This window comes from Oryctolagus cuniculus, chromosome 5 (genome assembly GCF_051225735.1).
Source record: "Oryctolagus cuniculus isolate XC-2025 breed Fujian yellow rabbit chromosome 5, ASM5122573v1, whole genome shotgun sequence".
Classification (NCBI taxonomy): domain Eukaryota; kingdom Metazoa; phylum Chordata; class Mammalia; order Lagomorpha; family Leporidae; genus Oryctolagus; species Oryctolagus cuniculus.
The window spans coordinates 40,963,411-40,990,488 of NC_142871.1; the positions used below are offsets into that span (position 1 = coordinate 40,963,411).

General features: G+C 37.5%; 1 protein-coding gene across 17 annotated transcripts in view; it reads left to right on the forward strand.

Moving 5' to 3' along the window:
• Window positions 1-27,078, forward strand: part of PTPRK (protein tyrosine phosphatase receptor type K) — a 604,334-nt gene that overhangs the window by 199,658 nt on the left and 377,598 nt on the right. For all 17 annotated transcript variants that reach the window (XM_089332697.1, XM_089332699.1, XM_089332700.1 and 14 more), the window contains exon 3: window positions 12,193-12,464. In XM_089332697.1, coding sequence (XP_089188823.1) covers window positions 12,193-12,464 — 272 coding nt within the window. The remainder of the gene's footprint in view (window positions 1-12,192; window positions 12,465-27,078) is intronic.

Consider the following 27,078-nt stretch of genomic DNA (forward strand, 5'->3'; position numbering starts at 1 on the left):
AACCAGTTTCTTTACCTGTTCTCTTTCCTTCCAGCTTCTCAGATCTTAAATTTGAAAATGTAAACACCTATTTTGTTTCTTCATTTGCCTATATTCAGTCTTTTATTTTTTTCCTCATATATTTTTTGCTCTCTTGCTTTTCTTTCCCTTTGGCTTTGACCTTCCAAGACATAACTTGTGGGGAGCAGCCCGGACTGGACTGAGTTACTGGAATTAAGACTTATTCTATGCATCTGCTCTCCCACAATATGGCGTTGGGAGAGAAGTAAACAGCCTCCGCACAGCTGCCTCCAGTTCAACCAATAAACTGTAGGACTTGCTCCTGATTGGAGAGCAGCGTACTCGGCGTGTGGGCAGCCGAGTTAGGATTGGCGGAGGAGGACTATAAAGGAGGAGAGAGACGGCATGCACCAGGAACATCTAAGAGGAACATCTAAGGGGAACATCTACCTGAGGAACACCTGTGCAGCCCCCGAGAGAGCCGGCCGGCGGTGTGCCGCTCCCCTGCGGAAGTGGGGAATGTGGCCGGGGGAACTGCCCTTCCACGGAGGTGGAAGGGATAGTAGCCAACCCGGGAAGAACCAGCAGCAAACCCGGGGAGGGCCGAGCAGACGAAAGAACAGCGCAGGGTCCTGTGTCGTTCCTCCACGAAGAGGGGGAGCGACAATAACTATTATCCAAACAAGGAGCAAATTCTTGGTTTAGCTAAAACCTTGTAAATAGAAAAGTAAATAACTGTTTTTCTCAGACAGTTCTTTCTTAGTTTAATAGTCCTGCCTAATAGTACCTAACAGTCCTGTCAAACATACTTTTGTTTTGTCTTTGGCACTTAGCTTTTTTGAGCCTTGGATTTTCATTGGTGAAATGGTAGAATTGGCCTGTTGCGTGTAGGTAGTAAAGGACTGATCATCCATGGTTGTTAATTCAAATCTGATATCAAAGCCTGAATTTTAGTGCTTTATACACCACAGTGTACATTCTCTTGGGTGATGGTGGATATCTTATGAACATTTTATGAAGTATCTGCTACTGTAATTGTGAACTTCAGTGGTCCTTCGATTTTGGAAGTGTAGAAACTTCCTTGGTTGCCAGTTGATTTGCTCCTGTTACCTGATTGCTCTTGAACTTGAGAACTCAGTTGAGAAATTACTCAAATTCAGGGGTCTAAATGATCATAACATATGATTTACATACTTAGAAGTAATTGCTATTGTTATAATTTAACAATCACATGGTTATACTCTTGCTAGTTTTGAGTCAAAAGTGAAGCTTAATTGTTCTTCTAGTATGTTCTTCCAATATAATATGACTTACTTAGAATATTTTGCCTTTTAAAATATTTCTTTGTATGAAGTGTAGAAGCAATATATGCCCCTTCTCTAGTGATTTTCATTTCTGGCCTTCTGCTATTAAGGTTTGAAGTATACCTAGACAACAGGTTAGGATTTCTAGCATAATAGACTTAGGGAAGTTTCCAGAGATTACAGGCTACACGACCTTCTCTTCCCTTTCATTGTTCATTCTCATCTTGGCACTTTTGAAAAGGCAAGTGATGATTACAAAACTGCCTACAGGACAAAGACTTTCTTGCATGTTAGGGTAATGCAACTCAGATACTATTCTCTCAAATTTCTTTTCATTTTTGTAGCTTCAAAACATTTCAGTACTACATGTCATAAAAGCTGTGCAAGTTGACTAACCATAGTGGAGTGTCAGCGTTATAGAAATCAGAGAAATCTTACAATAGGAGTTCTTAGTGGTACATGTATGTGTATATGTGTGTGTTTCTGGAAGTGGAAGTGAAACAAAGTGTTCTAAATGTATGTGAGATTTCAAAGTAAGGATGAGAGGGAGGGGTTAAGAAAAATGGACCAGGAAGGAGCTGGGAAGGAGAGCTGACTTACAGGGATGAAAGGGCAGACCTATGAAGCAAAGGCTTAAGACAGGCTGTGATGATCAGATGGCTCTGCATTGTACGTTTTTAAATGTATGTGTTCTAACATTGTCATCTCAGGTTTTAACATTTGAAAATGTTCTTTTCATGCATTCCCTAGCTTGATTCTTTCAACTATTTGGTAGGGGAAGGAATGAATGTGTCCAAAGGAACAAATATTGAGGAATTCTCTGTTCTTCTAATCAGCATGTCATATAGACAGTCTCAGTCTTCACACCAGTCCAGATCTTAGGTAGATAGAAATTTCAAGATGAGGAAAATAAGAAAAAGAAATGTTAATTGTTTTCTTAAGCTAGACAGCTGAATTGATAGGTGGGAGGTTGGGAAAACTGAAGTCCTGAAAGGTCCTGAAGAGAAAGCAAAGCAAGGTGTGATATTAGCCCGTAGCTAATCATGCTCATCTTTTTACTAATTGTGTGTTGCATGGATCTCCACATCATCCAGATGAAACTGGAAATTTTTGTGGTCACAGTAAAGGCTAAGTATCTACTTTTGCTTTCTAAGATGTAGCAGGCAAAGGGGATTAAATTATAGAACAATGGGTGGCTCACTTCCAAAATCTTAATACATAGCAGGGAAACTCCAGGAGCAAGCTATTCTCCCAAGACAGAGAAATCCGTCAATTTTAATGTAAACTTTGTAGTTTTTTGTTTTGTTTTCGTCTGAAGATTTGAGAAGATGTTCTCTGAAATGGAGACATGTTTATTTTCAAACAATCTAAGTTGGCTACCTGTGACAGATGCAAAGAACTTTTTGGGAATTCAGAGGAATCTTACCCGGAACAATGTGAATGAAGATTTTTATATTTGTCAAAGCAATGTGCTGGAGGCATTTTAGGGAGAGCAAAGTTGTTGGAAGCATAATCTTCCAAGATGCAAGGTCAGTCCTTTTGGTTTGGACCTGGGGGACAAGTTTACTTTTTCTAATCTGACATTTTATAATGAGTGCCTCATTCTGCCTTTTAGAAACAAACTGTGTGTTGTAGGGTAGTGAGCTCCATTAGAAGACAAGCATTATCTAAATAAATAATAGAATGTATAAACATGAAGTACTAATAACAAACTATGTTAAAAAAAAGTGAGGGCCCTGATGTCAGTCTTAACCAAAATAATGGAATCTTTTGGAGGAATTGTCAAGATTGAGAACATTGTTTAAAGTTATTACAAATTCCATGATTTTTTCCCTTTTGTTCTATCATTTTAAAAAAGTCTTAATTTTTTTCTTGTCTTTCTTGAGTCCACTGAGAGTTTACAGATGTACAGTCCTTCTGTTTGATTCTGGGGATGCAAAAGAGACTTCTGGTCTTGAAGGGTTGACACTGGAGTAGGGAAATACACAGACAGACATGGTAGGTTTGGTATATAAGAGAATGTTACATAAGTGCCATGAGAATGCAGAGCAGGAAACACAAATAGACAGTTAGATTTTGCAGTAGAAAATTCAGTTCCAGAGTAAATGCTCCAAACTTTTTTTCTAGACTGGGTTCAGCAAAATAGATGCAATCCCAACTTTTTCAGTCAAGTAAGCAAGTTAAATTCAATAAGTGGCAAGTTGTATGAAGGATACAACAAAAAGTGATATGTTAGAATCCTAGAAGGAAGTACTTTGGCTAACAGACCAAAAAATCCTTCACCCATGGGTGATATTTGAACTGAAACCTGATGATAAAAACAAGTCAGCTGAGGAAAGAGCATTACACAGAGGGAAAATTCCAGTTAAAGAGACTAAGGCAGGCATAAACTTAGCTTTTTTGTAATGTGGAAGTGAGCTTACTGCGGCTGGAGCAGGTTAGCTAAGGGAAGAGAGGAAATAATGTAGGAGAGTAAGGCTGTCCGCAGATCATATTGAAGCTGCTCACCTGAGGAGTTTGGATTTTATTCCCATTGTAATGTGTGAATGAGAGAAATGAATTATATGTATTTGAAAAAATTAATCTGGCTGCTTACAAAAACTGTCATAGTGCTGCTAGGATGCAAATCACGGAATCTGGAAACAGTCTATTCTAGTTGTCCTCCTGAGAGATGACAGCAGTTTGATAAAGCCTGTGACTAGGAAGAGAAGTGGAGGGACATAAGGATGGGAGGAGTTGCTGGTGAATTATAAAAGGAAAATAAAAGAAAGGGGGAGATTAAACAGACTCCTTGGTTCTGAGTATTAGTTTTTGCGTATATTATGCAGCCAAATAAGCTGATGAAGAAAAATGGAGGTAGGAGGAAGCCACTCTCAAAAAGAGGTGAAGTGATGAAAGATTTTCAAAATGGTAATGGTTTTGCCTTTAGCACAAAGGTAATAGCATTAGAAATTCTTAGAGGCAGTAAGTTTATAATAAAGAAAGTCATCCCATATGGGTTGAGACCTAATATCCTGATTTCACTTGTTAACTCTTCTCCCTATCCAGAGATCCTGATTATTGCTTCCTAAGCTGCCTGGGTATGAAACTATATTACTGTGTAGTGTCTTCAGTTTTTTCACACCAACAGTTTCTGACATGCTCTTTGTGTCTACTTGGAAAATCTCACACAGTACCAAGAAGCTGTTTTGCACAGTGTATTGGTGCTTTAGCAGCTATTAGGACAGTCTTAACAACAATAACAAAAAAATGCTTTTTATTGGACTGGGTATTACTTATGCTTTTTATTCTTCTTTTCATGCCTAATAACCTTATTCTGTGATGGTGGGAGACAACAATCAAAGTTCTTTTGATGGTTGATTTTCTGTGTTAATTTGACTTAGTCACATAGTACCCAGGTATAAGAATAAACATGCTTTCTGGGTATGTCTGAATGGCTGACTGAGGAGTGCGGAGTTGGTGGGCCTCATCTCACGCACTGAAGATCTAAAGCATCAAAGATGGGAAAAAAGGGAATTGGGGCCTGCGCCGTGGCTCACTAGGCTAATCCTCTGCCTTGCGGCGCCGGCACACTGGTTCTAGTCCTGGTCAGGGTGCCGGATTTTGTCCCGGTTGCCCCTCTTCCAGGCCAGCTCTCTGCTGTGGCCCGGGAAGGCAGTGGAGGATGGCCCAAGTGCTTGGGCCCTGCACCGGCATGGGAGACCAGGAAAAGCACCTGGCTCCTGGCTTCGGATCAGCGCGATGTGTAGCGCGCCGGCCGCAGTGGCCATTGGAGGGTGAACCAACGGCAAAAGGAAGACCTTTCTCTCTGTCTCTCTCTCTCACTATCCACTCTGCCTGTCAAAAAAAAAAAAAGAAAAAAAAAAGGGAATTGGCTCTGTGGCTGCCAGTCCTGGAGCTGAGACGTTTGTTTTCTTGTGCCTTCCATCTTGGACTCAGAATGGAGCTTATGCCTTTGACTGTCTTGGGTTTGGCCTTTTTAGCCTTCCTAATCATATGGCCGTACTCCATATCTGTGTGTGTGTTTGAATATATATGTGTATATATAAGTATGTATATACATGTATTTATGTATGTATTATGAGATATATCACATAATAATTAGCAGAATATATATGAAGAGATTTGTAAGAAATATATAGTATATGTTCATATATACATACCTTCATCTATCTATATATTATTTGTACTTGCTTTTCTTTGGAGAAAACTCACATCCTCATACTAGTATAGAAAAATTCACCTTTTCCAACTTTCATTCTCCAGATGTCCATGCTCCATTGAAGAGTTTTATTTCGTAACTGATTTTGTAGGGTAGACCTTTCTGCTTTGCAGAGGCTGAGTGAGTGAAGGAAATTTAATATAAATAAAAGCATAAATAGCATCTTCATCAAAGGGGAAGATAAAACAAATGTGTGTATTAAAATACAGTGGTTCTCCACATGTGGTCTGGGAACTCTTATGGGCTCTCAAGACCTTTTCAGGGAACCCAAGACATCAAAATTATTTTGATATGAACACTGAGATGTTGTTTTCCATTTTTCTCTCTCATTTTCTCATGAATGAATGATTGAGTTTCCCAGATGCTATCACAGCAGATTGAATGAAGAATTAAAAATCATAATCTAGCTGTTGTAATAAGTCAAACATTAAAGAGATGAGCAAGAAAATAAAGCATTGAGTATCCTCTTACCATTTTGTCTTTGTTTTGGAAAATGTGATTATTTTTAATATGTTTTATGGTAATATATAATGTGATGAATATAGTCAATTTTAGATAAATTAGCAAATATTTTTGAAATATCTAAGTTTTAATTTCCAGTATGTTCAGTATGCTAGTGGGATCCTTAGCCTAACATACTGGACAGCCATGACTCAGATCAAGGGTTTCTAATATACACAGAGTAGTTTTTGCAAAAATGTTCAATGCTTACTTTCAAACCATATTCTTGGAGAAAGTCATTATGTATGAAGCAACATAAACCAATTTCAATTGCTTGCTTTTATTTTGTGGTGACTTGATGTTTTCTGATCGTTTATGTCACATAGATGTAGACCTAGTACGCCCCAGTTGTTACATGTTGTCGTATCCCAAGATCTAGTGTCTTTGTCTCCTTATTCAATCAATAATCCAAGTAATCCACTAACAAGTGTTGGCTGAGTTCACTCGGAGCTCCATTTCATCCAACATGACCTGCCCTGTAATGGTGGAGCTTGGCATCTCTCCTTTATACCGGGCACATTGTTAAGCTTTGTCAGCAGAGGGTGCTGAAGGGACATTCGAGAAAGTGTGCCCGGTTGAGTTGTGCTGCCGATTTTGGTTCTTGTGCATACAGTGCAGGTGTCTCCTCAAGGAGCTTTCAGCTCCACCTTTGAACTGGTTGACTGTCTCACATTTGTCCATCTGGGGATCACCTCACTGTTGTGCCCAGCTCACACTGGGGTTACTGGAACCCTGCTATGTGGCTTGACCCAAGTGACCCAGTGGGCTGCAGCCAAACCCTTTTTAAGAACTTTTTTTTTTCTCCAAAACTTCTCTCCTCTTTCCACACTTTTTTCTTCCTTTAATACTCTGGCAGTTCCTGGGTTCTCATTACAGCTGTACAATTTCTACCACCAAGTAGATTGTAATTCTTCATGTTACACATTTACTGCTCAATTTACTGTGTAACTTTTTTTGGACTCCACATAAACCAGGCATTCTCCAGGAGAACTTTATTATTATTCTGTTGGAGATGAACGATCCCACTTATGGATTACTTAAGATTTGCACAAAGTTTGTTTATAATTAAGGGCAAGGGTCTGAAATTCAAAAACTGTGATCCAGTTCTGCAAGAAAAAGATTGGTAGAGTGTTTGGAGAAAATAAGGAAACCTTTTCAGATTGGAGAAGTTAGTTTGTGAAGAGAAGTGAGAGATAAAGTGAATAAAACAGTTTGGAGTGAGATCACAGAAGATGCTGACAATACTACACAGAGGAATGAAATTTCTCAAATTATAGGGGACATTCAGTGAATTTTTTAGTAAGAACTAGTTTGCTGAGAATATTATGTTAGTGTATTAAAATGTGCAAATACATGGCACACATAAATAAAGGAGTTTCAGAGTATTTATCATTCATTTGCTATTACTAGTCTTCTTTTTATATTGATACTTAAATATGAAAAAATCATTAATGTTTAAAATCTGGAAGGCAATACTTACTCATTTATAGTTTGGACTATGGTGTTGGTAAATAATGGACTTGTTTTCTGTGCCCATTTTTTTTAGTAAAAATTGCCATTTAATCTAAATATTCTCTGCCTTTCTTTTTATGATACACTGAAGTAAGAAGCAGCCGATTTTTTCTACCGAGTTGTTTTTTAAACTCTGAGATGCTGTTAATCTTGAGCATGAAAAGAGGATTTATTTTTAAAAGCCCAAAAACCTATTTGCTTACCATGTAGTTATCATTATTCATTTGATGTTCCTCATTTAAGATAGTATTCATGTAGTCTCGTTTAATAAAAAAGAGCACATCTAATGCATATTCATTGTAGAATATTCAGAAAATGTACACAAAAATAAGAAAACAGAAGACAATTATGTAGCCCCTGATAACACAATTCACATTTTGCTATATGTTATATTCTTTGTTTTTTCCAGTCATCTATTACATTTGAGTACATATGTGAATATAAACACAGATTTAGAAAAATGTAATTGTTTATCATAAATATATTTTATAAATATGTGTAATATTTCATGCCCTGTATGCTTTGCTCAGTGTATTCTAAGTATCTTCAATGAAATGGTTTTAATGTTATAGTTCTTAAAAGAAATTTAAATTATTTGAGGCAGAGTGAGAGAGAGGAGAGGCAGATAGACTGGGTTCCCATTTGTTGATTCACTTCCAAATGTCTGCAATGGATGGGACTGGGTTTGGCCAAAGTTAGTAGCCAGAATGCAATTCAGATCTCCCACAAGGGTACCAGGGACCCAAGTACTTCAACCATCACCCGTGCCTCCCAGGGTCTGCATTGACAGGAAACTGGAATCAGGAATGGAGCTAGGGCACAAATCCAGATACTCAAATATGGGGTATGGGTGTTCTAACCGGTATCTTAAACACTAGGCCAGTGTCATTCCCAGTAATATCATTCTTCATGACTACATAATTGCATATCAAACTGATTAAGCACAATTTTACAAGTTATCTACTGAGTGATTAGAATACTTTTGTTTTTCTTTATTTAGGGAGTGTAATCATAACTATCTTTTGAGCCATATCTTTGTATATATACATGATTGTTGGTCTGCTATGCATTGCTACATTTGGAATTGCCAGATCAGAGTGTATGTATCTCCTTAAGGTTTTCGATTTTTATTGTCAAATTGTTATCAGAAAGGATTTTTTTTAAATAGTATGGATGTGTGAATTTTTTTTATCTTTGTTTTGAATGTTATATTTGCAAATTCTATTGCTCAAGAGACTTTTAAGAAGTACTTTTAAGGCCACATTAATAAACTTATGTTAATTTAAAAGCTTATACATTATGTGTGTGTGAGATATCTAAATCACAAATCCTTTTGAACTTTTACTAGAAATCCTTGGTATTATTTTACTCATAACAGAATAAATAAGTTTACATTAGAACATAAAGGTTGAAGGGGGCTGGCATTGTGTCACAGCGGGTTAGCTGCTGCTTGGGACACCAGCATCCCATATCAGAGTGCCTGGTTCTAGTCCCATTTGCTCCTTGTCCAGTCCTTCTTTCTGTTAATGTGCAGAAGAAAGGCATTGGAAGATGGCCCAAGTACTTTCATGACCCTGTCATCCATGTGGGAGACCAGGATGGAGCTTCTGCCATTGGCATAGCCCAGACCTGGCTGTTGCAGCTATTTGGGGAGAGAACTGCAGAGCAGATGGAAGGTATCTCTATTGCCCAGCCTTTCAAAGAAACAAATATGAGAAATAGTAAAACAAAAGTTGAGGAGACTATAAATTGTAGAATTTTTTAACTGTAAGGGTTGAGAGCTAGTTATTCTGGGAGAGTATAGAAGTTATTTTTAGAAGTCGATAAGAATAATACAGTGTTGTCTGTGTTTGGGATGATGGAGGGGAATCTTGTGTGAAACAGGAGCCTAGGGAGTAAATTGCTATTACCTCAAGTCAGTAGGTAGAAGAATTTAGATAGGTTTTTGGGACTGGTGCTTGCTTTTTCTTTTCTGGATCTGTGCAATAAATCCTTTATTATCCCATAGCACTCAGCGAAGGTGGCAGTAGTCTGCATCAGAAGAAGACAGTTTAGCAATAACATTCTGTAGTTATAAATAATCAACACTAATTTTCTTTATTATTTAACTTCCCTTGAATGTCCTTGAAATGCTGAAACGCTTTGGACAAGCCTTTATTTTGTGACTCTTGCCTTTCTAGTGATCAAATGGGTAATGCCTGCAAATGAATATATTTTGTTCATCCCATTTGTTTAATAAGGAAATTATTGTAGCTTAAAAGTGCAACTGGCTGGAAATCACTAAATGGTCTTAATGGTGAATATCATACTATGTAATTAAAATGTAACATAAAGCATATTTTACTCCAAAGTTTATTCTAAACAGGAGAAAATGACTATTAGAAAGCCATTGAGTCATTTAAAGATCACTGCTTTATAATTGACAATCAGAAGTTGTAATTGGTGCAGACTTGGAAAAATAATTTAAATGTACTACAGCTGTTATGTGTCACTCAAAAAGACATGACAACAGCAGGTAAATAGGTCACAGGTTTGTAAAAAACCTGAGGCACAGTACCACTAAGTAACTAACATCCAAGATCTCCAGCCTTCTCCTGGTTAAGAGCAATAGCCAGACTGCTGTGCAATGGTGAATCTGAAGGGCATCTTACTAAATCAGCCATTGACTTCAGAAATGAACATAACTAAAATAGAAACATCCTGCCTCTATAAATTTAGATGGGATGCAGGATATCCTGTTTAAAAATTTAATTTTTTGAATATTCTACTAATGTGTTATCTGTGAGAATCAGGAAGGAAAAAGAATTCTGTCTCACAAGAGAAGATGAGAACTGGGAAAATGAATTGAACAATAATATCAGTCGCTATCATTGTAGTAGACTGATTCTGTATTAACTGTACTAAAGTGTTTTATTCAGTCTTAACAAAAGCTCAACTACTAGATATCACTATGTGGAAATGGGTCAATTCTGAAATTTGATTTTCTGTGTAGTTGGAGCCTGCTGTCTTTTATGATTTGAACCTGTCATTGGGGGTTGATTGAACTACTCACACTAGTGGACATTGAATGTTTGTGTCATCGGTACAAGATATTATGCTTCTGCTTGGAATACAGAGGATTGGTATGTCAGGAAAAGAGGACCAACACTGAATTCTGTAATACTAAACCTCGTACATTTTGGATATTATTACAGTTTAGGAAGTAAAAGATGATTTTTACAAAAAAATTATGTTCTGCCTCATGTGTAATAAGTATTTTTACGGTATCACTTTGTTAAAATCAAGCCACCTAAAAACAACAGGTATTTTTTCCTTCTTTCGAAGAGGTTCTTGGATTAATATCAGCAGCTCAATATTCATATAGCATTTTTCTGGCTATTCACCTTTGCCTGCAGTGCAAAGTCTGTGTGAGTACTGTGAGTGTGGGGCTCCTTGTGTCCTGTGTCTCCCCATCATAGTTATACAATGAATATTTGTGAAATCCAAGGGAGTGAAGCATGATGATGATTACATACTGGACAAACATCCCTAGACAAGCATGGGGAAGGGACTCATAGCAACGGTTATTAGCTGGATGAGTGGAATCCACCATGTGTGTGATTTTGAGCTCTAAAAGTTTTTAGTGGTAGCTCTCACCCTGGTATTACTTGCAGCGCATCCTTATTCCATGAATAAGGATAGTGAAGTTACACAACTTGTAACTTTATTGATAGTAGAATTAGAAATCAGGAATTATTCCATTGTCTGTACTCTAAGCTCCTCTCCTGGCAATGATAGAAAGGTGCATCCTCTGTGTAAACCAGGCCAATAAATTACCATTTTTATTTATTTTAGATTAAAGATTTCAGTTTAGGCCAGCGCCCCAGGTTCTAGTCCCGGTCGGGGCACCAGATTCTGTCCTGGTTGCCCCTCTTTCAGGCCAGCTCTCTGCTGTGGCCCTGGAGTGCAGTGGAGGATGGCCCAAGTGCTTGGGCCATGCACCTGCATGGGAGACCAGGAGAAGCACCTGGCTCCTGGCTTCGGATCAGTGCAGTGCGCCGGCCGCGGCGGCCATTGAAGGGTGAACCAACGGCAAAGGAAGACCTTTCTCTCTGCCTCTCTCTCTCTCACTGTCCACTCTGTCTGTCAAAAAAAAAAAAAAAAAAGAGATAAACGACTTGCTTTCAACTGGCCTTTCAGTGTTAGATGTCAGGTCATATTGAATGGTTTTCCTGTAATAAAAAATGAGGATTAGGGAAACTGATGCACCCTTCCTACAGCATACCACCAAAAAAAAAAAAAAAAAAAAGATTTCAGTTTAGTAGTGCTAGGGGTTTTTTTGGGGGGTGGGGGAGAGTGAAATTTGGATTTGCATCAGGCCCTTGCCAGTCTACTCTATGACTCTGAATAAGCTGCTAATTGTGCCTCAATATCCTAATTGGTAAAATCAGAGGTTGTTGTGGAGACTAAACAAATTAGGGCACATGTGTACTTCCAACAATGTCTATTAGCATTAGATTAATTCATCTGCTAAGTTGATTGATATCCTTACACATCTCTGTTTTGCAGATGCAATCTTTCAGGTTTTCAGGAACTATTGATATCCTTTTGTTGCTACAGATTCCTATTTGCTTATATATCTGTTAAGCGTTACTATTTGTAATGTCGTTTTAGGTTCCTATATGATAGTGGACTCTGCAGATCACGACCCTGGAGAAAAAGCCAGACTTCAGCTGCCCACCATGAAGGAGAACGACACTCACTGCATCGATTTCAGTTACCTGTTGTATAGCCAGAAGGGGTTGAATCCTGGCACTTTGAACATATTAGTTAGAGTAAATAAAGGACCTCTTGCTAATCCAATTTGGAATGTGACTGGATTCACTGGTCGAGATTGGCTTCGGGCGGAGCTAGCAGTGAGCACCTTTTGGCCCAATGAATATCAGGTAATCATTTGTGCTTTGTGGCTTGTGTTTGGTGTCATTGGATCTCACTCAGGCAGAAGTCCTCACTCTATAGTGTGAGTGGTTTCTCCACCCCAGCCCCCACCTTCCATCCTTGTTCTTGAGGAAGTGTTTGAATACAGTGACACAAGACCTTCAAGGTAGAGAAAATGTGTGCAGTTAGAGAAAAAGCTGGGTTTAGGTACAAAATTGGTCAGTTGTTTGGGAGAGAGCTTCTTATTGACAGATACATTTCTGTGGCTTTGTTTAGAAAGAAATAAACTTTTTGAGTGTAGAGTGGACTGGCTGATTGAATTTTGAAAAATAAAATTTAGAAATAAACATGAAATACTGTTCATGAACTATGAAGTATATTTCATGAACTATACTATCTTAAGGGAGGCATTTTAAAAATTTATTTCTGTTTAAAAAGAGACAGTATCCAAAATAGCTTTCATTATTTTCCAGAAATACTTAATCTGGTTATGATTGAAGAGGATAATGAGCAGTAGCAATACCTACTTAACATCATGTAACTACGATTATATGGTTAACTAAAAAGTCCACCTGAAGGTTGGGAGAGTTGAGAAGAGACCCCCAGTGATGATGGTTGTGACTTGCAAACAAAAACAAAAAGTAATATTTTAAAAAGCTCACTTTTGTGTTAGTCTGGGAATTTAAACTTTTAAAAGACTTGCCTATTTGTGGCTTATTATGGAGCCTTCTGAGAGTGCTTTTATATGGAAGTGTATTTTGTGGTGATCCATGAGTAATATATAAGTGAATAGCAGTTTTACCTTTTCTCTTTTCTTTGAGGGGCAGATATATATGGGGGGGGGGTGGAGAATGAGAATATCTCATCTGTTGGTGTTCACTCCCTAAGTGCCAGCAATAGCAGGGATCGGGGTTGGACCGTGGCGCAAAGCAGGACCAGGAGCCTGAAACTCAGTCCACGTCTCTTGCCTGGGGGATGGAGACCTAATTAGTTGAGCCATGGCTTGGTGCCTCTCAGGGGACTGCATTGGGAGGAAGCTGGAATCTGGAGCTGGAGCCAGGAATCATACTCAAGCATTCTGACGTGGGATGAGGGTGTCTTAACTACTATGTCAAATGCCTGCTCCTTGTTTTTGCTTTGTAAAAATGAACTGGTCGGGGCTGCTCAGGGTTTATGTTATAGTGCAGTGGGTTGAGTTGCTGCCTGTATTGCCAGCATCTGACATCAGATTGCCAGTACAAGTCCCTGCTGTTCTGCTGCTTATCTAACTCTGTGCTAATGAACCTTGAAAAGCAGTGAAAGATGGCCCAAGTATTTGGGCCCCCGGCACCCATGTGACAGACCTGGTTGGAGTTCCTGGCTCCTGGCTTTGGCTGTGCCGAGCCACAAGTATTGCAGCCATCTGGGGGGTGAACAAGTGGATGGATGATCTCTTTCTTTCCCTCTCCCCATCTCTCTCTCTCACTCCGCCTTTCAAATAAATAACATGAATATTTAAAAATAATTGAACTGGTTCTTCAGGTTAGGCTTTTTTTTTCCACTTGAAGAAAAAAATATCACTGCGTTGTGTCAGTAGCTTAGGGTTGATTTTTTTTTCTGTTTTATTAAAAGCCTATTACATTGTGGGCATAGGTAAGGGTCTCAGTTCAGGATTCTATCTATTGAGAGTTCATCAGTGTTGAGTTGTTTCCACTGTTCCTGAATGGAAGGATATTGCTGCTCCTTCTGAGACAGCCATGTGCTTTTCTGGTTACAGAGCTTTGCAGGACTGCATATGTGATAGGTGCCTGAGTGGGGCTATGCAAAACTGATACAGAGAACTGGTTGCATGATTGGTGGACTCATCTCCAACTGTAGTGGATTGATTGCTGTCATCACTAGGTCACCCTCACAACATGTCATCATTATGCTGATTTCATGACAAACTGTCATTGAACCTCAGTATAGCACTGAAAAGGAACAGCTCTGATTCAGCACAATAATGACACATTCAGCCTCCATACAACAAATGAAAGCCCCAATAAGAAGATAATTTGGCAAAATCATTAAAATTATAGGTTCTGGATTTAGATTATTTATATTTAACCCTGTTTGCCATTTTCTACCTAAGAAGATATTTCTTTAAGGATCAAACTGGTACCTTTATTAAAAATGCAGAATCTTGGGATTAGTGTTTGACCTAGTGATTAAGATGCTGGTTAGGACATTTGTGTCCCTTGTTGAAGTCCCTGGGTTTGATTCCCAACAATGGCTCATGACTCCAGCTTTCTGCTAAAGCAGGCCCTGAGAGGCAGCAGATGATAGCTCACATAGTTAGGTTTCTGCCAGCCGTTTAGGAGACCTGGATTGAGTTCCTGGCTCTGGCTTTGGCCCCTGACTTTTATGGGCATTTGAGGAATAGTGAGTTGGAACTGTCTCTTTGTTTCTACCTCTCAACTAAGTCAAAAACAAAACAGGGAGAAATGGAAAACAACATTATAGCAGTAAATTTTGATAAATGCAGTAAACCATGTATCTATGGTATATTTCTTTTCCTTCATAACTAAAATGTGACACCCATACAGTTATTGTACCCTTATGTTTTATACTCTTTCTGTGAGTCATTGATGCTAATCACAGTTTCTTATGGCACACACTACTTTAATGTGAATTGTAACGTAGGGTTACAGTACCTTGAACTGGATGAATGGTTCTTTGTTCAATTTCATTGTGTGTGACAGAGCTTCCTAGATTATGCATGCCTGTGGTGTATTTTTAAGAAGACACGCAAATTGTGTATGTGTGTTTCAGCCTGACCAGTGAGATGCTTTTGTAAATGTCTTTCTCAGAGAAAAAGATAGCTAAACATATGGAACTTATGAGTAAATGTCTTATTGTTGAAAATTAATATTTGGGCTATAGGTAATGTGGTTATTTCACTGCAGCATCTTTTTTTTCCTAACCAGCAAAACTTAATCAATGAGAGCAAATAACAGAGTATTTTTAGTTTGAGTGATATAGTGCTCAGTAAATTATGTGACTGATATTTTTATCAGTTTAATAATTTAGATACCTGTTATACCTGTACATAATTATTAAAACTGCCAGCAGAGCATAAACTTTATATTTCATTTTTGTTATTAGGAAATAGCATGGAAAAAGAGTTAAATATCCCTTATGTTTTTAATAGCTTTCAAAATTGATACTTGTGAAGTTTTTAGTAAGCACTGGTTTGCAAACAAAATATGGTAGAGTTTTTTATAGATGACATAGTATGATGAGGGCCTCTATGTTTAAAGGGAATTTAAATTGAAATGTCAGAGGCCAGTTTTGAAATTCCATTAGGAAATTTGGAGGCTTCTTTCTGTTCTTGTGAAAGAAAAGGAGCACTTCATATCTATACAGAAACATGTGTCAGACTTGTCTTTACCTTGAAAAAACCTCATTCTTTAAGTTTCTTTCTCTCTAATCAAACATATTGGAGAAATTGCTTAAGCTTCCAGAAATATTTTATACAAAATATTTTAAAGATACCTTTAAGTGAAAAATAATTTTAAAATAAAATAGCTTTGTCCTTAGTAAAAGAAGTATCATGTGATGGCTTTGACCATTAAAGAATATATCTGTGAGCACTATAAAAATCTAATTTTCAATAGAACATTTTATTGGACTTACCCAGTTGAATGAGCTTCAAATTGTGGAAAACTTAACAAATAAGTTGACACATTGGATTTTCTTTTGTAGTTCATACTTTAACATTGCTTTTAACATAATGTATGAAAATTGGTTTGTTCTAACAATAATTATTATTCTTCAAGGCTGTTTTAAGTCATGAATGGATGAGAATACTGGCTATATGGAATGGTAGACTATATTTATATTCTAGTCACCTTTAAGCAGAATACCCTTGAAAATATATGTACGTATGTAATTATAACCAACATTTTCTATAGTCAAACAGAAAAAGCATGTGTAAATTTTATTTTTGACATAGTAATTGCAGTAATACATTAACACTCGTATGTAAGGAACTAATCTTTGGCTTCAGAAGGATAGATGGCTTCTCTACTCAGTATACTAATTATAGAAATTATCATATTACATTTGTTTTACTTGCCATGGTTAAAACATACTATTTTATTGATTTTTACAGACCTTAAGTCAGTACTGTATATTCCTAAATTAATTACTAAGCAGAAGTAAGAGGGAAAACAAAATCTTTAATGGAGTATTATCTCACTATTACATTTGAACTGATGTGCACACCTCTGAAGTGTGATTTTCCCCACTCTGGCAGTGTGACCTGTCTTGTATACATGAAATTAAGTTCTGCTTTGGGATTAAATCCATTACTTTCTTACTTAACAGTGAGGTTGCTACTAAATGAGGCAGACAGACGATGTGTGTAACTTGCAAAACTATTAGTAGAAACCTAATCTGCTGTTTTCCATTAACTGGGTGCACATCATTAATCACAAAAATGGTGCGTGATGAAAACTACAGGGGTTTGGCCAGAAATTGGAAAGTGATAATGCAGCAGAATGTGCCTTTTCTTCCCTCTGAAATCACCGAAATACAAACACTGAACTTCAACAGTTTGCTTTCTTCTTAATGTTTTCCAAAATGTTAGAACAGGTCAAGCATGACATTTTTCTGGTTTGGTCTCTTTTCAAAGGGTTACATTAACTTGCAGGATCATTATACTTCATAGATCCTGCTGGCTTTGGCTCTAAGAAGATTGAGACATAGACCAAAGGACTGATGGACTTTTATAGAAGCTTCTAGAAGACTGATCTTTAGAGATCAGCCTGCAAAGATCGAGGAAGAGAGGATGCCACTCTTCTGTTATAGCTCTTGGAATGCCTCAGCTTTCTGCTCTTCTTCATTTATCCATATAGAGCCCCCATTCACAAAGGAGGATGGCAAGCATTTTCTTTCATGATAAATTTGTAAGTGCAACTTCTTCATCTTAAATCATTGTAAGTGACTCTTGCTCATTATCCTATGTACCCTGTTGCACTTATTGTCTCTTCAACAGTCAGTGTCTTTGCTTTCTTCTGTGATGACAGGACTCCCTCCCCTCTTATGTCCTTTCTCAACTTCCTTTGTGGTTAAAGGTGGCCAACTGACATGGTGGTGTTCAATGCAGGTTTTTGTTTGTTTCAAGATTTTTATAATTTATTTGAGAGATAGAGTTAGAGAAGGAGAGACAGAAAGGTCTTTCATCCACTGGTTCACTCCCCAAATGGCCATTACGGTTGGAGCTAAGCTGATCTGAAGCTAGGAGTTTCTTTCAGGTCTCCTACATGGGTGCAGGGGCCAAAGGACCTGTGCCATATTCCACTGCTCTCCCAGGCCAAAGCAGAGAGCTGGATTGGAAGTGGAACAGTTGGAACTTAAACTGGTGCCCATATGGGATGCTGACACTGCAGGCCAGGGCTTTACCTGCTACACTACAGTGCTGGTCCCTCAGTGAGTTTTGAAGGAACGTCTTCCAGGGAAGTTGTGGCAAAGAGATTATTCTCGTTAAAATACAGAGGGGAATGTTGTTGCGTGAGCACAGGATAGTTGGTGCTACTGCAATCCTCATAACAGTGAAGAAGGAGATGGTTGACAAACTAAGAGTGACAGAAACAAAAGTATGGAAGGAGACTGAGTCTCTTGGGTAAAGTAGTAATAGTAGTGATAATCTTAATGAACTCAGTGCTGTGATATGGATGCTGGAGTCCCAAGCGGACGCTTAACACGCTGTACCACAGCACTTTCCCTCTGAACACTTTTTAAAAAGTAAGCCTTTTCAGATTTCTGGAGGAGTCGATTAATTCTCATTTCATATTTTAAAATAAGGTATTGTCATAAATTTATACCAACTAATAATTCAATAAGGTAGTAAAAAGTGAAAAATTATTAGCATCTAGAGAATGGAGTTTGGCTGAAACTTAAATATCTTTAGATACTGGGGGATTGTACAGCATAGATTTTGTCTTGGAAGGAGATACAGAGCTTTCTAGGCTTATGTTTTTTAAAATGCACTGCTCTGTTTTGGTTATGAACTTTAATAATAATGGAAGGCTCACAAAAGGATTAAGCTTTTTTAGCCTTAATTTCCAGGGTGGTTTTTCTGGTTTTGATTATTATTTATTTTATTTTTCTTTCCTTTTTCCCCTCTTCCTGTTTTGTTTTTCAGGAAGAGTGCACTGTGAGCAGGATAATGAACACATAAACAAATAAGTAATTATTGACTGTATGTTATAGTAGTCATTGGGATTACTGGATAAGAATTAGAAGTTTTCACCTTTTTTTTTTTTTTATAGTGATAGGGAATCAACTAAGGCCACTTTATATATTGGGTAAAGGTGTGAACTGGATGTCATTTGATCTGGGTTCAGCATCAAATTCGTTTGGTCAAGACCTCCAATCTCATTGAATTTCAATCTCTGCTGTATAAAATGATAGCTAGTCTTCTTATTACATGTATGTTTTATGAGATTTGAAGGATATAATAAAAGCTGCCAAGTAGTCTATTTAAACATCTCTCAAATAGCAGACACTAATTAAAGCTAGCCCTTGTCTCTCCTACTGAGGAATACTGTTTTTATCTTACTATTTGTTGAATGCTTAGTAGAGGTTTAATTGTATGATTATAAAATAAAGTATGTCACTGTAAAATTAAAGGAAGGATTAAAAAAAGAAGGAGAGAGGGTGGGAGTGTAAGTAGGAGGGAAGGTAGGATGGGAAGCATCACCATGCTCCTAAATCTGTATATAAGAAATTTTATTTGTCTCCTATAAATTGATAAAAAGGGGGGGCAAGAGACAGAGGGAGGGGAAAGGAAGATAGAGTGTTTTGAACAGATTTGAGATTCTCTTACAAGATTTAACAAAAACGGAATAACCAAGTCCTGAAGAAGACATGGGACCCAGAATAGCCCCGAGGACAATGATCAACTTTAGAGGTCTGAAGACTATTTATGTATCCATTCTATTGTTGGTGTCAAAGGAAAATTTGGTTTGCTGATTAAATAGTCAGTGACAGTACATGAACAGGTTGTAATTATTTCATGTCCGTAGTTTCTTCGAAGAATTACCATGAATATTATTTGTTAATTTTTTTAGAATACTGAATAATTTTACTCGTTGTCTACCCCAAAACTGATTGCGTGAAGTGAGCTGAATACTTGCAGCATACCTCAGAACTTTGGAGAATTGAATTTTAATTCAGTTCCACAACCAAGTATTCAGTGTTACTACATGCTTAGCACACCAATCTGGGCTCAAAAATAAATCAAGTAAAATAGAATGGAAACAATTTCATGCTTTTCTTTAGGGAATACAAAGTCCACTACGGCAACTGCCATGTGTTCATAACTGCTGATGGTGGTTGATAATTACATGAGGCTTGGCTATACAATTATCTCTATTTCTACATATGTTTGAAAATTCCTTAATAAAACAATGGGAAAACAGTTTTCTGAGGGAATTAAAATATCCATACTGGAAGTCTTGTATTAAGTCTTGAATTAAAATCCAAAAGAGTGAGGAAAACAATACTATTAAAGGAGCTCAGAAGTGTATCACCATGGACTCTCTGGTCTGGCAAAAATTGTGCTTTTTGTGGGTATGTGAAGTCAGTCAGGAGTAGGAGACAGTTTAGGCTTTCAGGTACCATAAGTAGCAGCCTCAGATAGCTGCACTATTCCAGTGCCGTTGAAATGGCTGAAATTGATGTTTTGAGATTTGATCATTGTTTATAGCCCTTGTCTTGACTCTTGAAGAACAGTGATTTTTCTCTTTACTACTTGTTGAATTATTTATTTAGCGGGGTGTTTAAGCTTGTGATTATAAAAAAAATTCATTGTAAAAATAAAAGAAAAATAAGAAAAGGAGGAGGGAGGGTGGCAGGCTAGAGTGCGAAATATCATTATGCTCTTAAAACTGTATATATGAAATACATGAAATGTGTTCCCTTTTTATAAATAAAATTTTTAAAAGGAAATAAAGCATTTTGAAATGAAAAGGAAAGATAGATTATGTTGAGTGGGCCGGACCCTACTACTGAGGACTTTTCAAATACAAATCAGGATGTTTGTTTTAATTCCTAAATGCTCCTGACCCACTCAGAAGAGGCTGATCAGCAGAGCAGTATGATGACACTAGTGATTTTTAAGTCATTCTCGTGACTGCGCTCTGCAGATGCAAGGTGGGCCTTAACTCAGCCATTTGCTGTCCATCCACACACGCTGTGATTCAAGCCCCATCTGTTCAAATTAGGCTCTCAAAGTTGTGACTTTCATCATTTTTGGTTGATGACCTGTGGAGGGCAAGGCATTTTTTTTTTTTTTCTTTTTGTTGCTCTCTGCTAGGTAGAGATTTATTTGTTATCAAAGGTAATCAGAATTCTGGCAGACAGGCTCACATTTTAAAAATGTCTTTCAAGGATTCTTCCTTTGTCAACAGAATTGCTAGATTTTTTTTTATTTAAGTTCATTCTTTCTGCTGGGAGTCTCTGGGGAACTTTTTGTTATTATAAGAGATGAAGGGTGTCCAGATGATGCTCTTATCCTCCTCCTGCCTTTGACGTCCTTAATCTCCCACACCTGGGTGGCTCCTAAGCTTTTATTTGCTTTATGTACCAGTGGTTCCAAGTTCTCTTTTGCATATGCCAAGTGAGTTGCCTTGTGTCATAAGAGGACATTCTACTCCCTAGTCTCCTGGAAAACAAAATGGATTGCTGTTCCCAGATGGATCTGCCAGATGTAATGCAGCCCAGTTAGTAAATGGCATTCACTCACTCCACAACCAGAAGTGCCCCCACTGACTGGCAGCAGGAAGCTGGTTGTTCATGTTGAGACTTCCTTTGTGCAGGACTGCTAGCCTCTGAGAATTGGCTGCACTGCCTTTGTGGTGTAGTAAAAGTTCCTTTCTGCCTGTCTCACGGCCAAGTGCCATCCAGTTTGGATCCAATTGACTTCTTTTTGTCAGGATCTGGAGTTGTGAGTTACAGCAGTTTTAAATGAGTTTTTTTTTTTTTTTTTAATCTTTTATGGTCAGGGTTCTTTTTTGGCAGAAGATCAAGCAGAGTGATCTACTGCATCTTAGTTTTCATTGTACTAACTAAAATTGGGTTGACTGCCTTGTCAAGAGGTTATGCCCTGACTTGAATTTCCGCCCTGAATCCCATGCCAGTTCAGAGAGCTCATGTTTCAGATACAGTCCTCTCACCTCAGCCACATCAGCCTTCTTAGTAAGTCATGTCTGCACCCAGTGAGACCAAGTATATCTTTCAGCAACTTTATGAGTGATTGGAAATCAGAGAGAGAGGAACGATCTGCTTCCACTTGTCTCCAAGTAAAAGCCTTGTCATCTAGGACTAATTAAACCGTGGTAGTTGTTAGGCTAAGACTGAGTAGCTCAGATAAAGAAACCAAAAAGAAAAAGAATCTTTGTTGCCCAGTACCTGTGCATTTCTGATTAGGTATGGTATAAGTAGATGGCTGTGGGTGATAGGAGCAGAGACTAGACATTTATTTTATTTTATTTTATTTTGTCAATGTTATTGCCAGTATTGAAAAGACAGTGGATAAGGAAGACTAACCATTATTTGTAATTGTGTTTTTTGAAAGGAGTGAGCTGATACCAGCCAGAATGGGAAACTTACTGTAATAAGGGTGATGATTTATTAACCTTGAGAAGAAGGAGAAATAAAATGATTTATGAATATCTTTCTTTAGAGGAAATTGTTTAGAAAATCCAAATTAGAATAAAATTTGGCCTTTTTATTACACACAAACTTTTTCTCCTTCAGGAATATAAAACAGGCCAATGAGAAGAATTACAGCTTCTGATGTGACAAACTTTAGAGATAGTAACTCCAGTGGGAGGAGAGCCAGACTGTTCATGCAGCAGTTACTATATTCCAGGATGGCTGTCACCCTGCGTAGGATCTGAAGGCAGGGCCTACTACATCTGGTCTCTGAGGCTTCTGAATGGTTGGATTGATCTGGCTCCTCCTTAACTCTAGACTCTACCATGCCTCTCTCCCTTTAGCCTTTATCCAAGAGCCATCATGAATACTCTAACCTTCCCTTACCACTCTGTCCCAAGGGCAACTGATCCCCTAATAGAAGAAAATCTTGTCCTTGAACCAAGGGATTGGAGGATTAGGGAGTAGAAGTGATGCCTTCACCATATCCATCAGTAAGACTCGCTTTTTAAAAAAAGGTCTAGGGAATATTCAGTTATACTAGATTTTGTGGTAAAAGCAATGAGAAAGGTTTATTCTTTGAACTATGCAGAGTTATATAACTTATTGACTTATTTTCTGACTGTTGGGTGATGAAACATTTAATGTAAGCAATGGCAGGCAGTCCTATCACGTTTTAATGCTCAACCTTATAATATTCTGTATTTAAAAGTAACATCCTATGCAAATTACCTGATTTTTCCTATTTCATTTGGTTCATTTCTCCAGGCCTAGTCTAATAAATATCATTTATTAGTGCCTACTGATGCCTACCTGTCTCTACAAGTGTTTAAAGGTTTTTGTCTCCAGCTTAGAAAAATTTGCACTGCATATGTACATCTATTGTTCATAGCCAGGCTGCTTCAGAGGGTGATTTTTTTTACTTACTGACTACAATTCTTTTTGAGTTATTTTGTTATGTCTGTTGCTTTGTTGTTATCCTTGTCATGCATGTGACAATTACTATCTCATGATAGGAAGATGTCCCTAAGTTTTCCCAGTCCTTATTCCTTTGACTTCCAAGTAACATTGGCATAAGTGGACCTTCCTTCAGCCACCTTCTTTTGAGAGGCAGAGACAGACAGAACATTCAGACTTCTGTCCATTGATTCATTCCCCAAATGCCTGTAATGGCCAGGGCTGGGATGATCCAGGACTGGGAGTGAGACCTGGGAACTCCCTCCAGATCTCCCACATCACTGTGCCTCCCCAGGGCTGCATTAATAGTAGGGAGCTGCTTAGGACCTGGGTCCAGTTGTGAAACCCAGACACTGGCATGGGACGTGGACATATTAACAGGTGTCTTAGCTGCTAGAATAAATACCTGCCCCCTGCTTACCCCCTTGTTTTTTGTTGAAAAACAACATCTCTGATCATAGTTTCACCATGCTCCATTGATTCTCCTTTCTAATTCCTCTAAATGAATACATTCAGTTTAGTCAGCTTTGTTTAACAAATATTTATTTTTAATGAAATATAAATTTGTAACTTATAAATTTTTGACTAAAGATTAAAGAACAGTAAGAAACATGCATATATTCATAAATCAGCTTAAATAATCTCACCAGAATCCACCAAGAGTCCCTGAACATTAAAAAATCCTTTGATCTCCATAGTGTTCAGAATTTTGTGTTCATCAGTTCTTCGTTTCCCTTTATTACATTAAACAAATATTTTGTTATGTTTTTTCAAAGATTTACTTATTGAAGGGCTTAGTGACAGAGAGGGAAGGGGGAGGAAGGGGAAACCGATTTTTCATCCACTGATCCATTCCCCAAATGCTCCCATCATCAGGGCTGGACAAGGCTGAAGGCAGGAGCCAGGAACTCCATCTGGGTCTCTCATGTGGGTGCAGGGAACCAAGTCCTTGTGTCATCTGCTGCTACCTCCTAGGTGCATTAGCAGGAAGCTGAATTGGGAAGTTTCAGTATGGGATGACGGAGTTCTAAATGGTGACTTATTTGACTATGCCACAGCACTGGCCTCACCAAATTAGTATTAATCTTTCCAAAACAAGACTTTTATATTCTCAAATTAGTGCACTTTTATTAACTTCTCATTATTGTCATGCTCAAGTGTCTAGTCCTTTTAGCTCTATTTCTTTGTGTCTAGCCTCAATTCTGCTTTATAACCATTTCTTCCTCTGATATATCTCAGATAAATTAATTTCTCTTTAAAATTTTACCTTTATTTTCAGTTATTACCTTCTCTTGTTGTATCAGTTATTCTACTTCCTGGCAAATTTACTTCTAAGTCAAATTCAAGATAAAGTTCTTGTATTATGATTCTCCTGAGTGAATTCTTTTAATAATACATGATTTGAAGGCTTACATTTTTAAAGATGCTATTGATTTTATTATGACAAAAAGAAACACTGTTTTTTATTTAAGATAATAGATTTTATAGTTTTCTGAAAGATCCAATTTTCAATGTGAATGCAGTTTCTTCTTCTTCATAAATTAGTTATTTTTTTAATGTTAACTATAAATGGTTATTTGTTTTCTAAATTTCTTTTCCTTTCTTTTCTCTACCTTTAATTACTTAGCCAGAGAAGGCAATACCTCAATAGTAGAGTTACCTGTAGGTTCTAAACTGAATCTCTTCCCTTTCCATTTTCTTTAAGTAAGCCAAGTCATAGTAAAAATTCTTAGGTATTCTTATGGCCTTTTGTGGGAAAAGGAAACTTTGAATCATTAAGCAGAAGGTGAGTCTATTATCATTTAGTTATTCGTGTAAAATAGAAAAGAAACAAATATGAAAATCTGGCTCAAGACTTTCCATTCATCAAATTTATTTCAGATACTAATTGTTCTGTAGTAAAATAACAGTGAATGGAATGCTGGCTTTGAAAAGAGTTTCTTCCAAGATCTACTAAAATGTTTATCTTTGTTTCTTGTCTTCTTTCTCAAACTTACTATCTCTTCCATGGAAATCAAGAAGAGAATACTTAGAAGACAAGTAGAATGAAGAAAGAGTTTTATCTTCTAAAACCATTTTATTTAAGAAAAGATATACAGAAATAGCAACATAGGTGTCTGGGAAATCTGCCATTGATAAAGCTTCGGGAGCAGCAGTCCATTCTTGGGGCTTTGTACGTGAGATATCGTGAGCTAAGGACTTGAGTCTCCCAAGTTCCCTTTCATAAATCACATGCTTCTAGTCTCTCCCTCCCTAGATTATCAGGCTGTTGCTGTCCTTTTAGCAGGACAGGTGAGCATATGCTGATTGGATATGCCAATCAGTTTCCAGAATGTTCTTCTCAGTTCTATGGAACGGTAAATCTTGAGGTGATTTTCATTTTTGAACAGTTGTTTCATAATGGAGGAAAAAATACCTTAGCTTTTGGTGGAGTTGTACATATTTTAATCTGACGATCTAATGATTATTCTTTCTAAACTCTTGACTTTAGAGACTCATCGAGCCCACATGATTTGGGCCTGTCACTCACAGAGAGGTTTCTGAATGACACCTTTCCATTCAACTTTTGAGATAACATCACAGTTTTATGCATTTTACAACTAAACAAAAATTTCCTTTAAAGTCAGAGTAAAGGAGCATTCTGTGTATTATTATTTGTATCTACTGAAATCAACTTGTTCTATATGATATGATGGATCATGAGGGGTTAAGTAACTTAAGATCTAGTTCATAAAATTTTTTCCCCTCCCTTATATTGGATGCTGCCATCATCAGTAGTACCATTAGTTAAAGAGGACTTGTGACTTTGATGGATATCCTCAAAGAATATCTGTCAAAAAGAAGTTGTGTTCCTCATTCTTGGTGCTGCACTTTGGTTTGGCTTGGCATGATTTAGTGGAAAGAGCTATTATATCACCCCTAGTAAGCAGTGAAGAGAATATGGCACTGACACTGCTTTCTTCATTAAGAAAGCCACAGGCAAAATGTTTAACATACTAAGTATTTTTAATGCTCCAGAATTGCATCAGATATATCTGTGATAGGATCATCCATGGCTGGCTTTCATTCTGACCACAGTAAAACTTGTCTTGTTAAAGTTTTTGCCCCTCTTATTTCTTCAGGTCTTAGACTTTAAATAATTGTTAAATAATGTTGTAATTCAGACAATCAGCTCTTAGAACTACAGTTATTGAGGAAATCTTTTATTCTGGAAATTCTATGTAAAATGCTATGTCTTAACTGAAAATTCATCTTCAAAGGAGAAATTTACTTGAACAATTTATTTTAATAGCATAAAATTATGTAATGAATCTTCATTTTACTCTTTTTACTTAAGTCTTTGAGCTTCCGATAATCAATTATAGCAGTGGTGCTTTGAGTAGTTAAGAGTCATATCTACTCAGAGAATACATGATGTATAAGAGTAAAATGTGTTAACATTGAATGAGGTGAACTTGTATTAAAACATTCACTACAATGGAAGGGGAGAGGGAGTGGGAGAGGGGAGTGTTGTGGGTGGGAGGGAAGTTATGGGGGGGGGAAGCTATTGTAATCCATAAGCTGTACTTTGGAAATTTATGTTCATTAAATAAAATAAAATATTAAAAAAATAAGTAAAAAAGAAAAAAAAATTCACTACAAAAATGCCCAGGAAATGGCATAGAAGAGAATTACTGAGAAATGTAGTAAGATTAATACACTAATGGATGCAATCTCCAGATTTCCTGTTGTCTGCCATGCTCCTCAGCCACGTGGATACCTTCTTACAGTGATTCCTCTCTTACGGTGCATCTTCTCATGGACTGACAGAGAATATGAATTCTTAAAGTATCGACAGTAATGATGTTTATGGCAAATTCCCAGTGAGTCTAGGGAAAGAGCTGAGTAGACAAAAAGGGTATGGCAGTTGTGGCAGATCTAGTTAGGTTGCAGAGCCAGTAGGCAGTAGTGGGAGTGAGCCTGCCCATTCAAGGGACTCTTGAA